This window comes from Drosophila nasuta, chromosome 2L, assembly GCF_023558535.2.
Source record: "Drosophila nasuta strain 15112-1781.00 chromosome 2L, ASM2355853v1, whole genome shotgun sequence".
Lineage (NCBI taxonomy): Eukaryota > Metazoa > Arthropoda > Insecta > Diptera > Drosophilidae > Drosophila > Drosophila nasuta.
The window spans coordinates 26800508-26813830 of NC_083455.1; the positions used below are offsets into that span (position 1 = coordinate 26800508).

General features: G+C 42.8%; 1 protein-coding gene across 1 annotated transcript in view; it reads right to left on the reverse strand.

Annotated features, from left to right (window-relative positions):
- The window catches only part of LOC132783772 (uncharacterized), a 112719-nt gene that overhangs the window by 46475 nt on the left and 52921 nt on the right, over nucleotides 1-13323 (reverse strand). Inside the window, 10 exon segments of the mRNA XM_060789133.1 lie at nucleotides 391-705; nucleotides 768-1388; nucleotides 1450-3888; nucleotides 3948-4433; nucleotides 4684-4866; nucleotides 5009-5230; nucleotides 5736-6356; nucleotides 6500-6577; nucleotides 6635-6703; nucleotides 6764-6907. Coding sequence (XP_060645116.1) covers nucleotides 391-705; nucleotides 768-1388; nucleotides 1450-3888; nucleotides 3948-4433; nucleotides 4684-4866; nucleotides 5009-5230; nucleotides 5736-6356; nucleotides 6500-6577; nucleotides 6635-6703; nucleotides 6764-6907 — 5178 coding nt within the window.

A 13323-nucleotide genomic window follows, 5' to 3' on the forward strand; every position in this document is an offset into this window, starting at 1 on the left:
AGTTTATCATATGTTTTTGGTCAGTTTATCAGTCTTTTGTTGGCGACAGTTTTGTGAATGGACAAAGTCTTCTTCTTAACTTAGTCAGTCTCATGTATAGGTTTTTAAAAGCAGATTTCTATTTGAACTTTTGTCTGCGTCCATTTAAGTCACTTTAGTCTGGGCACAGGGTATTTAAGTGGATGATAGAATAATGGTTGAATATGTACATAATACAAAGAACATGCATGAAATGAGTAGACCATAGACCCCTTAGAACTAAACCCCTTCTAACACCACTGAAAAGAACATACAACATTAAGGAGACATTGTGGGCGTTTTTAAGGTAATCACAATGTTGTGATCGAACGCCAATAAGGAGATAGCAAATAATCAAAGACGGGTACTCACTTTCAATCATATTGCAACCAGTATAGGGATCACCCTGATAGTTCTCGAGACAGCTACACTTAGGCTGATGGTTTTGTGTGGTGCAGAGGGCGTTAAAACCACAAGTACCGACACAAGGATCCTCGCAACGTTGGCGTATGCATGCCCGATTTGAAGGACAATCCTGATGAATGACGCACTCGGGTCGGCAGTTTGGCGGAGCACCAAACATGCCAGCCAAGCAAGAGCATTCTGCACGATTATTCACATCGCGGCATTTGGCATTAGGTCCACAAGGGTTGGGCAGGCAGGGATTTACCGCAGGACGTGGTTCAGCTAATCAATAAAAATATTAAAAGTTAGACAACGATGCGAGTAGTGAATACTTTAAAACTTACGTTTTGGTACACATTGCTCGAATGGATCGCCGACATAATTCTTGGGACAGGTGCAAATGGGGTTGTGGTTGTTCACTTGACACTTGGCATTGAAGCCGCACGTGCCACTGCAAGGATCAGCGCACTTTTGATTGATACAAGCCAAATTTTGGGCACATTCTGCGCTAACCACACACTCCGGTCGGCATGTGGGCGGAGCACCGAAGTAGCCAACCTTGCAGCTGCACGTCGGGTGTCCCTCGACTGTTCGGCATATGCTGTTTGGTCCACATGGATTCGGTTCACATACACTAATTGGTCCAATCGGCGTGCGTTTGCAGCCCACGAAGGGATCACCTTCGAATCCACGAGTACAACTGCAGGTGGGCAAATGATTAACGACTGCACACTCGGCATTAGCTCCACAAGCACCCGTGCAAGGATTGCGACAATGCTGCTTAATGCATGCCAAAGACGAAGGACACTCGGAATTGTAGATACATTCAGGACGACAGCCAGTGCTATAAGGATCTCCAAAGTAAGGCTCAATACAGCTGCAACGGGCGGCATCATTGTGTGGTGTGCAGACCGCATTCTCCGCACATGGATTCGGATAGCAAGGATTGCGTTGATCGCTGGGTTCTGTGGATTTAAAAGCAATAAATATGGCATATTCTATTAAAAAAAATGGTTTAAAACTCACTGTCTCTGATGACTTTGGAGCAGCCGACGAAGGCGTCTCCCTCGAAGCCTTGATCGCAACTACAGTGCGCCGAATGGGCCACAACTGTGCAGCGAGCATTGTGTCCACATGCATTGGCGCATGGGTTCTGACACTTCTCATGTATGCACGCTTTGTCAGCGGGACACTCGCTACTGAGCGTACACTCTGGACGACAGTAGGGAGGACTTCCGATGTAGTTAGCAACGCAAGAGCAGACGGGTCGGTTTTGTTTGATCTGGCAGATTGAGTTGGGTCCGCAAGGCGAAGGTACGCAGGGATTGCCTGGGGTCTTGCCATCTGGCGGCAGATCGGGAATGCGTGAGCAAGCGACAAATGGATCACCCTCATGATTGGGTTCGCAAGAGCAGATTGGATTGTGATTAAGCACCTCGCAACGGGCACCAATGCCGCAGGTATCTGGGCAGGGATCTGCACAGCGATTGTTGATGCAAGCCTGGCTTGGAGCACACTCAGAACTAACCACGCACTCGGGTTGGCAGACGGGTGGTGCGCCCTTGAAGTTGGGTAGGCAGGAGCAGGCGGCATAACCATCGGCTGAGGCCAAGCAACGTGAGTTGGGACCGCAAGGCGACGGTTCGCAGGGATTTTTCGATGGCGTTGGTGGTGGCAGGTAATATGGATTACATGCCAAGAAGGCATCACCACTGTAGCCCTCGGCACAGACACACACTGGCGCATGATTCACAACACGACAGAGGGCATTAATGCCACAAATACCCACACAAGCGTCCACGCACTTGGAGTTTACACAAGATTTGTCTGCGGTACAGTCGCTGTTGAGGACGCACTCGGGGCGACAGCCGAGGTAGGCATTACCAAAGTAACCCTTGCGACAAATGCAGGCTAAGCCGCCACTTTGGCGCTTGCACTCGGCATTGGGACCGCACTGCAGCTTAGCACAGCTGGGCGAAGGCGTCGGAACAATGGGTGAGGGCGGTGAGCATTGTTCATATGGGTTACCATAAAGTCCTTGAGGACAAGCACAAACTGGATTATGCTCGTAGACGCGGCAGACGGCATTACGGCCACACGAACCGGGGCAGGGATCCAAACAACGTTGACCCAAACAGGCGCGATCGAAGGGACAGTCTGAGTTAGCAACGCACTCCGGTCGGCAGCGGGGATTTTGTTGAGCATCCGGACCAAAGCAGGGATCGCAGAGAGCGACACCGTCACCAAAGACGGAGCACACATCGTGAGGTCCACAAGGTGACGGAGCGCAAGGATCACGCGAAACATTCTTCAATATGCCAATGGGTACACACTGGAGGAAGGCATCACCAGCGAAGCCATCGAGACAATGGCAGACTGGCGTATGCTGGCGCACATTACAGATGGCATTAATGCCACAGATGGTACCGGCACACGGATCAACGCACTTGTGATTGATGCAGGAGAGTGGGTCGCCGCAGTCAGAGTTGATATCGCATTCGGGTTGGCAGCCAGACTGTGGATCACCCAGATAGCCAGGCAAACAGGAGCAGACAGCACGATTGTTGAGCAACTTGCATTCACTATTCAAGCCACAAGGACTGGGCACACAAGGATTGGCCTTAGGTTGATCCAAGGCAAAGCAGCGTATACCAGGGTTACCAGTTAGTCCGGCATTGCAAGAGCAAACTGGATGATGTTGCTCCACGCGACAGTTGGCACCCTGACCGCAAGCTCCAGGGCATGGATCGTAGCAACGGAAGCCCATGCAAGCCTTACTTTGTGGACAATCGGCATCCACTTGACACTCGTAGCCATGGCAGCCAGTAAGCGATGTTGGATCTCCAGATAGTCCTTCGGGACAAACACAAGCAGTTTGACCATCGCCAGCAACGACGCAGTTGGCGTTGGGTCCACATGGATTGGGATCACAAACGGTACGGCTGGGTTCGCGACAGCCTTGATAAGCATCGCCCACATAACCAGGGCGGCAGTAGCACTCCTCTCGGTTTTCGGCTACATAGCAGTCGGCATTACGTCCACAAGGTCCAGGCTGGCATAACTCAACCGTATGTTCCGTTGGTTTGTCACAACTTCTGAAGGGATTGCCGACTTTATTGTCTGGACAATAGCAGACCGGTTGACGCGAAGAATCACAAATGGCACCAGTGCCACAAGGATTGGGTTCGCACGGGTTGATAGGCTCAACACAGCCACGAATGGTATTGGGGCTCTCCACATATCCAGGCAAGCACGTACACTTGGAGAATCCATTACTCAGCACGGAGCACTGAGTGTTTGGACCGCATGGAGAAGGATCGCAGGGATTTGAGGGCAGCTCACAGGCAATAAGCGGTGGTTGACCCTCGTACTCCGGTAAGCAGAAGCAAACAGGAGCGCCATTTACGCGACGACAGCCAGAGTTGGGTCCGCATGGATTTGGTGTACATTCATCGCCCTCAGGTACTGCAAATGGGGAAGTATTAATATGGAATTTCGACTCAGAATTAGAGGGTTACACTTACTGCAATTCTTGAATGGATTGCCAGTGAGTCCTTTGGGACAGAAGCAGATGGGATTGCCATTGTCCAGTTCGCACAGTGCATTAAGACCACAAGGATTGGGTTCACAAGGATTCTGTGGTGGACTGCAGCCCACCTCGGGGTTTCCGTTGTATCCAGGTGGACACTTGCAGATGCCGCGATGATTTATCACATCGCAAAGTGCAAATGCGCCGCATTGACACGGCGAGGTGCACTTGCCATTGAGACATGCCTGACTGGCATCACATTCCGAATCCGAGCGACAGCCCAGAGATTGTTGGCACATGACATAGGCGTTGCCCTGGTAGCCCGGCAGGCAGCGACAATCGATCCCGTGATTGACGGGTACACATTCGGCATTCTCGCCACATGAATCCTCTTGGCAAGGATTAATGCAGCGACGATTGAGACGATCGCAGAGCTTGTTCGGTGGACAATCCTCATTGTATTGGCATACATGGGTGCGTGCTATTTTTTTGGGTTATCGTGCAGTTGTTGTTGTTGTACGAGTATGTATGATACAGATTCATTTGTTGTTGTCGGATTTATACATGTGATGTGGCAGGTGTTCGAGGAGTTTGTACAGTGTATAAAACAGAAGAGAGAGAGAGAAAGTTTGTTTTGGGGAACATTTTGTGGTTGATTAGCAAGAGAGGATTATTTAAAAATTAAAACAAGACTGTGCAACAAAGTGCATTCTATTAATTGATGTACTAACCTGGCTGACAGCCAACAAATCCATTGCCCTGATAACCATCCGCACAGCTACAATCAGCCGCGTGATTCGTGTTGATGCAGACCGCATTCTGAGCACATGGATCGTGCGCATCGCAAGGATGTACACAACGCTCATTGATGCAGGCTTCTGTCACTCCACAATCCGAGTTGTCAGTACATTCGACTGTATAGATACAAGATGCGTCGATTATTTAAAGAAAATAAAATAGTACAACATTGAAAAAAAATATTAAAATTTGTTGCTAGTTGCAGTTAAATTTTATGGACTTGATGAATTTGTTGATTAATCTGGTTAAGTTGCTTACTTGCGTTATCAGTGGGCACACACTTGACCATTGGATTACCCTCATGTCCTTGTGGGCAACTGCAAATGGGTCGATGACTCTTTGCCGTACACTTGGCACTTGGCGCACAGACCTTGGCAAACTCGCAGGGATCTTGACACAAACCCATGTAGCATGCCTCACTTTCAATGCAATCGTTATTTGATTGACAAGGCTCTTGTGTTTTGGATGTGCCCGATGGTTCTACTTGTTATAAATTAATCGGTTAGTTAGCAGTCAAATTAATTGGTCGATTATTTGGTTAAAAGTAACGTAACGCATGATGCCAATGTAAATATGTTAAGGCTTATATGCAGAGGACTGTGTTGCGAGGATCATAATTATATACAGACTTTTAGTATAGTATAAAGGGTATGCCCTTGCAGAAGCAATGAAAGTATGACAGCAGTATGAAAGTGTAAAATATTTTGGAAAATAATTATGAATAATTTTCATATTTCCTCAATACATCTGCAGGGACATTCAACCTTCGGCAATCCGAAGCTGCCTTCTTGGTCAATTAAATTTTAATAAATTATATTTTACAAGTTTGCGAATGCTCAATTGTCACTTTGGTACTTATTAATGTATGCGAGGATTGAACAATACATATTTATATATTTACAAATTTATGAGCAAGATGCACATTTTAAGTAGCCAAAGTGACAGCATAGCCAACTTTTGTGTTCAGCCGACTGTGTGTGTATACCTTTCTTTTGGCAACGCCCCAGCTTACAGTGCTCGCTAGGAGCACAGTTAGTATCTACTGTACATGGGTTAATAATTGTGATATCTGTTGCTGTCGCCGGTGGTGGTGCAGTGGTTGCGACGGTGCCGTCGTTTGTGGTTTGCATCGTGAATATATTATCCATTTCGGTGGTTGTGCCCGGACGAGTGGGTAACTCTGTGGGCCACGTTGTGGTACTACTCATCGTTGTCGTCTCTGGGATCTCATTCGAGGTATCCAGACGAGTGGTTTTCATTTTTGGCGTTGTAGTCCGCCGAATACCAGAATCTTTGCTGCTCACTGTGGTTGTTGTGATCATTGGTCCTGGTGTCGGTGTATCGGTTATATTATTTTCACCATCCCGATAACCTTTTGTGTGTCCCGACTTAATCGTTGTAGTCTCAATTGTCGTGGTACTATCTGTGGTTGTGGTGGGGTTAGTAGCGGTAGTAATGATTGTGCTCTTTTCAGTGCTAGAAGAAGTTGTGCTTGTTCTTGTTGTGGTTGTGGTTGTTGTAGGGTTTGTTGATGTTGTTGTAGTTGTTGTTGTTGTAGTTTTCGCTGTGATTGGCTTGGTAGTACTAGTTGTTATTGTTACATTAGCTAGGGAGAGACGATATATTTACATGGGTAAAGGGTGGTTATTTTATATACACATAATATATACACTTGTGTGTTAGTGCTCAGCTTGATTGTTTAATTGAATGATTACTGTATACCCAAATTGATTCAAAACTTGAACTAACCTTTGATACATGCGCCAGTTGTTGGGTCACACTTGGCGCCTGGTGGACAGTGATCGCAGCCAGGAGTGCGACCAGTGCCTGTAATTGATATTATTACTATCAGAGACTATCTTTAAAATTTTCACTTTAACTTACTGTCGCGACAGTTGCATCCGTCACACTCAAAACCTCTACGACAATCAGATTTACGTTGGCATTCGCATACTAAAAGTGCACAGTTTACATGTGAATGATCTGCATTATTGCATAATTTTTAGAACCCACCTTGAGAACAGCTGGGAGAGTGGGCAACCACGCGACAATCCTCACTGCGGCTGCACGGATTTGCATGAGCACATGGATCCACACAGAGCGCATTGATGCACGCTTGTTGCGAGGGACATTCATCACTTGAAGCACAACCGATTTCTGTTTGTTGCAATTGGAGGGGAAATAATGTTATGTAGAAAATTGTTCGCATTAGTTTAAAGTTTTAACAGCGTTTTGATTTCATTGCAATATTTTGTTTAATTCATTCAATTTGTTTGCATTTGTGTAAGAATCCTGTTTTAAGGTAGTTTTTCTTTGAGTTCTTTTCAATGCTGTTAGTATAGAATATTGATTGCTTTCCTGTATGCTTCTAATGCTAACAAGCTTATATCAGAGTATTGTTGAATTATTTCTATAAATACTATTGTTATTATTATTGTTGTTGCTATTGTAGTTATCGCAATACAACCAATACACATGCAAGCAAGCAATTAGGATACAACTATATCTTGGGGTTAGTGCAGTTTTTTTAAATATCCTTAAAATATATAAAAATACAATCACCAATTAGTACCATTTACTAGATCATGCAATTGGTTAGTCATATAGACATATAAATATATAAAACTTACAAAACACTTTTATATTGTTTACATAGTTGGAATTATGTACAGATATAAATTCATATGTACTAAATACAACAAAAATCAACACAAATTTGAAATATCAATATAAAACACAGAGATAATGAAGGATCGCGCTGGCCATAACATGCACATCGAGCACATTCAAGAGACATTCAAGATGATCAAGGTGGTTGATGATGTACAGAAGAACATTGGATGATTATACACGAAAACGAATACGAATACGAGTACAAGTAAACATGTAATTGCAGCAGGCAGGCAGGCAAAATAAGCAGGCAACTAATATGAAGAAACACACGTGGATAGAGCTTTTTTTCACTCAATGCTCCTTTGGTATTCGAGCACATTTAGTCTGGGAATATATTCCCAAAAAAAGTGGTGGTTCTTGGTGATGGCGTTTCGGTACGGTAGTAGAGTGGGTGGTGGATTTGGTGGGTGCAGGCAGAATGACAGCAGAGGAGCCATTGATAAGACGACGGGGAAGAATAATATTATAGAAAAATTCGAAGCGAGTGATGCCTTCGAAGGCATGCAGAGTACACATGGGTGTTGCATTGCAAGGAACAGAACAGAGGGAGAACATTACAATAAAATAAAAGACATGCACGTGCCAGCCATATCAATAGGCGGGTCTGTAATGGTCATAGGTTGAAGGTGTTGGTATGATGACAGATCCACAAAAATAGAGAGACGAAGTGATGGAAAGAGAAGATAGGACAAAATGAGACATCAAAATTGAAGTTGGCTTCTACATATTGCCAGATGCATTTGGCGATTAAAGTAGTTGGCGCCACGGATGCCAAAAAGAGAGTTTCTTTCACCGCAACCCTGTGGTTCTTTTTTTGCAATTCATTCAATTTATAGAGAACACGTGGATCGATAATAATGACTTAACATTTACATTTCACTGCTTTAGTTACCTGCATTTATAGAGCAACCGGATTTATTTACATCTGCGGCGTTATCACAATAGCACAATGTGGTGTGGTTCAATGTACGACAAACAGTGAAATTTTGAACATTACAAAGCTTTTCGTAATATTCACACGGTCTAATGCAATTTGCTTTCACACACAACTCTTCGTCCGAGCAATCGTCATTTAAAGTACACATTGGCAAGAATTCTGTCATAGTCTTTTCTGTAATGGTTTCAGTGACATTTGGCAAACCAATTGAAATAAGTGTACCCTCAGTTGTAGTTGATTCTATCAATGTGTGTCCAGTCGTCGGTATTATTGTAACCCCACTGGTTGTTGTCTCACCAGGATAACCCATAGATGTATAAAAGAAAGGAGTCATTGAAGTGCTAGGAGCTGATGTTGTTCCGAGAGTCGAAATTTTAGAAGAAATCAGTTCAGTTGATACATCTTGTGCTGATTCCGAAAGTGGTTGCATAGTTATTGCATAAGTTGTGCTAGTGAGATTAGGGTTAGATGTCGGTTGAGTATCAGATGGAAGCATTGTCACAGTTGGTGTAGTCTTCGGTTCGATAGTTGTTGGAACGCTAGAAGTTTCAAGCGACATGGGTTCTGATGTTGAAGTGTATGAAGAACTTTCTGAAATTCCTCCCATGGTAGTTTCTTCAGGACGGAAACTTTCCGTAGAATCGAAGGAAGATCTTTCAGTTGTACGAATAGGTTGACTTGTTGCTTTAACAAAAATTGGTTTTCTGGAAGGTTCTTCGGAAAAGAAACCTTCTGTAGTACCAGGGAAGACAGAACTTTCCGTTGTAATAATATATTGAGTTGTGGGTACCTCAGGGATTAGTTTTACTGTAGTACCTTCAGAAAATGAAATTTCTGTAGTACCAGAGAAAGATCTTTCAGAAGTACTAATTGATTGAGTAGTGGACACATCAGGAATTTGTTTAATAGTTGTTCGCTCAGAAAGTGGACTTTCTGTAGAACCAGGGGAGGAAGAACTTTCTGTTGTAAAAGAAGATTCAGTCGTAGGTAACTTAGGGATATGTTGCAATGTAGTTGCTTCAGTGAATTGACTTTCTGTAGTACCAGAGAAAGATTTCTCTGTTGTGACAAAAGATTGAGTTGTGGGTACCCTAGGAATTGATTTTATTGTAGTGCCTTCAGAAAATGAAATTTCTGTAGTACCAATGGAAGATCTTTCTGTAATAATAATAGATTGAGTTGTAGGCAAATCAGGAATTTGTTTAATAGTTGTTCGCTCAGAAAGTGAACTTTCTGTAGAACCAGGGGAGGAAGAACTTTCTGTTGTAAAAGGAGATTCAGTCCTAGGTAACTTGGCGATGTGTTGCAAAGTAGTTGCTTCAGTGAATTGACTTTCTGTAGTACCAGAGGAAGATCTCTCTGTTGTGACAAAAGATTGAGTTGTGGGTACATCAGAATTTTGTTTTATTGTAGTTTCTTCAGAGAATGAACTTTGTGTAGTAGGAGAAGAGGATCTCTCAGTTGTGACAAAAGATTGAGTTGTGGGTACATCAGGAATTTGTTTAATAGTTGTTCGCTCAGAAAGTGAACTTTCTGTAGAACCAGGGGAGGAAGAGCTTTCTGTTGTAATAGGAGATTCAGTCGTAGGTAACTTAGGGATGTGTTGCAAAGTAGTTGCTTCAGTGAATTGACTTTCTATAGTACCAGAGGAAGATCTCTCTGTTGTGACAATAGATTGAGTTGTGGGTACCTCAGGGATTTGTTTTATTGTAGTCTCTTCAGAGAATGAACTTTGTGTAGTAGCTGAAGAGGATCTCTCAGTTGTGACAAAAGATTGAGTTGTGGGTACATCAGGAATTTGTTTAATTGTTGTTCGCTCAGAACTTTCTGTAGAACCAGGGGAGGAAGAACTTTCTGTTGTAATAGGAGATTCAGTCGTAGGTAACTTAGGGATGTGTTGCAAAGTAGTCGCTTCAGTGAATTGACTTTCTGTAGTACCAGAGGAAGATCTCTCTGTTGTGACAATAGATTGAGTTGTGGGTACGTCAGGGATTTGTTTTATTGTAGTTTCTTCAGAGAATGAACTTAGTGTAGTAGCTGAAGAGGATCTCTCAGTTGTATCAATAGATTGAGTTGTGGGTACCTGAGATATTGGTTTTATTGTCGTGCCTTCAGAAAATGAAATTTCTGTAGTACCAAATGAAGATCTTTCTGTGGTAATAATAAATTGAGTTGTGGGCAAATCAGGAATTTGTTTAATAGTAGTTCGCTCAGAAAGTGGACTTTCTGTAGAACCAGGGGAGGAAGAACTTTCTGTTGTAATAGGAGATTCAGTCGTAGGTAACTTAGGGATGTGTTGCAAAGGAGTTGTTTCAGTGAATTGACTTTCTATTGTACCAGAGGAAGATCTCTCTGTTGTGACAATAGATTGAGTTGTGGGTACCTCAGGGATTTGTTTTATTGTAGTCTCTTCAGAGAATGAACTTTGCGTAGTAGGAGAAGAGGATCTCTCAGTTGTGACAAAAGATTGAGTTGTGGGTACATCAGGAATTTGTTTAATAGTTGTTCGCTCAGAAAGTGAACTTTCTGTAGAACCAGGGGAGGAAGAGCTTTCTGTTGTAATAGGAGATTCAGTCGTAGGTAACTTAGGGATGTGTTGCAAAGTAGTTGCTTCAGTGAATTGACTTTCTGTAGTACCAGAGGAAGAACTCTCTGTTGTGACAATAGATTGAGTTGTGGGTACCTCAGGGATTTGTTTTATTGTAGTTTCTTCAGAGAATGAACTTTGTGTAGTAGCTGAAGAGGATCTCTCAGTTGTATCAATAGATTGAGTTGTGGGTACCTGAGGAATTGGTTTTATTGTCGTGCCTTCAGAAAATGAACTTTCTGTAGTACCAAAGGAAGTTGTGGGCAAATCAGGAATTTGTTTAATAGTTGTTCGCTCAGAAAGTGGACTTTCTGTAGAACCAGGGGAGGAAGAACTTTCTGTTGTAATAGGAGATTCAGTCCTAGGTAACTTAGGGATGTGTTGCAAAGTAGTTGCTTCAGTGAATTGACTTTCTGTAGTACCAGAGGAAGATCTCTCTGTTGTGACAAAAGATTGAGTTGTGGGTACATCAGGAATTTGTTTTATTGTAGTTTCTTCAGAGAATGAACTTTGTGTAGTAGGAGAAGAGGATCTCTCAGTTGTGACAAAAGATTGAGTTATGGGTACATCAGGAATTTGTTTAATAGTTGTTCGCTCAGAAAGTGAACTTTCTGTAGAACCAGGGGAGGAAGAACTTTCTGTTGTAATAGGAGATTCAGTCGTAGGTAATTCAGGGATGTGTTGCAAAGTAGTTGCTTCAGTGAATTGACTTTCTGTAGTACCAGAGGAAGAACTCTCTGTTGTGAGAATAGATTGAGTTGTGGGTACCTCAGGGATTTGTTTTATTGTAGTTTCTTCAGGAAATGAACTTTGTGTAGTAGCTGAAGAGGATCTCTCAGTTGTATCAATAGATTGAGTTGTGGGTACCTGAGGAATTGGTTTTATTGTCGTGCCTTCAGAAAATAAACTTTCTGTAGTACCAAAGGAAGTTGTGGGCAAATCAGGAATTTGGTTAATAGTTGTTCGCTCAGAAAGTGGACTTTCTGTAGAACCAGGGGAGGAAGAACTTTCTGTTGTAATAGGAGATTCAGTCCTAGGTAACTTAGGGATGTGTTGCAAAGTAGTTGCTTCAGTGAATTGACTTTCTGTAGTACCAGAGGAAGATCTCTGTTGTGACAAAAGATTGAGTTGTGGGTACATCAGGAATTTGTTTTATTGTAGTTTCTTCAGAGAATGAACTTTGTGTAGTAGGAGAAGAGGATCTCTCAGTTGTGACAAAAGATTGAGTTATGGGTACATCAGGAATTTGTTTAATAGTTGTTCGCTCAGAAAGTGAACTTTCTGTAGAACCAGGGGAGGAAGAACTTTCTGTTGTAATAGGAGATTCAGTCGTAGGTAATTCAGGGATGTGTTGCAAAGTAGTCGCTTCAGTAAATTGACTTTCTGTAGTACCAGAGGAAGATCTCTCTGTTGTGACAATAGATTGAGTTGTGGGTACCTCAGGGATTTGTTTTATTGTAGTTTCTTCAGAGAATGAACTTTGCGTAGTAGGAGAAGAGGATCTCTCAGTTGTGACAAAAGATTGAGTTGTGGGTGCATCAGGAATTTGTTTAATTGTTGTTCGCTCAGAACTTTCTGTAGAACCAGGGAAGGAAGAACTTTCTGTTGTAATAGGAGATTCAGTCGTAGGTAACTTAGGGATGTGTTGCAAAGTAGTCGCTTCAGTAAATTGACTTTCTGTAGTACCAGAGGAAGATCTCTCTGTTGTGACAATAGATTGAGTTGTGGGTACCTCAGGGATTTGTTTTATTGTAGTTTCTTCAGAGAATGAACTTTGTGTAGTAGCTGAAGAGGATCTCTCAGTTGTATCAATAGATTGAGTTGTGGGTACCTGAGGAATTGGTTTTATTGTCGTGCCTTCAGAAAATGAAATTTCTGTAGTACCAAATGAAGATCTTTCTGTGGTAATAATAGATTGAGTTGTGGGCAAATCAGGAATTTGTTTAATAGTAGTTCGCTCAGAAAGTGGACTTTCTGTAGAACCAGGTGAGGAAGAACTTTCTGTTGTAATAGGAGATTCAGTCGTAGGTAACTTAGGGATGTGTTGCAAAGGAGTTGCTTCAGTGAATTGACTTTCTATTGTACCAGAGGAAGATCTCTCTGTTGTGACAATAGATTGAGTTGTGGGTACCTCAGGGATTTGTTTTATTGTAGTCTCTTCAGAGAATGAACTTTGCGTAGTAGGGGAAGAGGATCTCTCAGTTGTGACAAAAGATTGAGTTGTGGGTGCATCAGGAATTTGTTTAATAGTTGTTCGCTCAGAAAGTGAACTTTCTGTAGAACCAGGGGAGGAAGAACTTTCTGTTGTAATAGGAGATTCAGTCATAGGTAACTTAGGGATGTGTTGCAAAGTAGTTGCTTCAGTGAATTGACTTT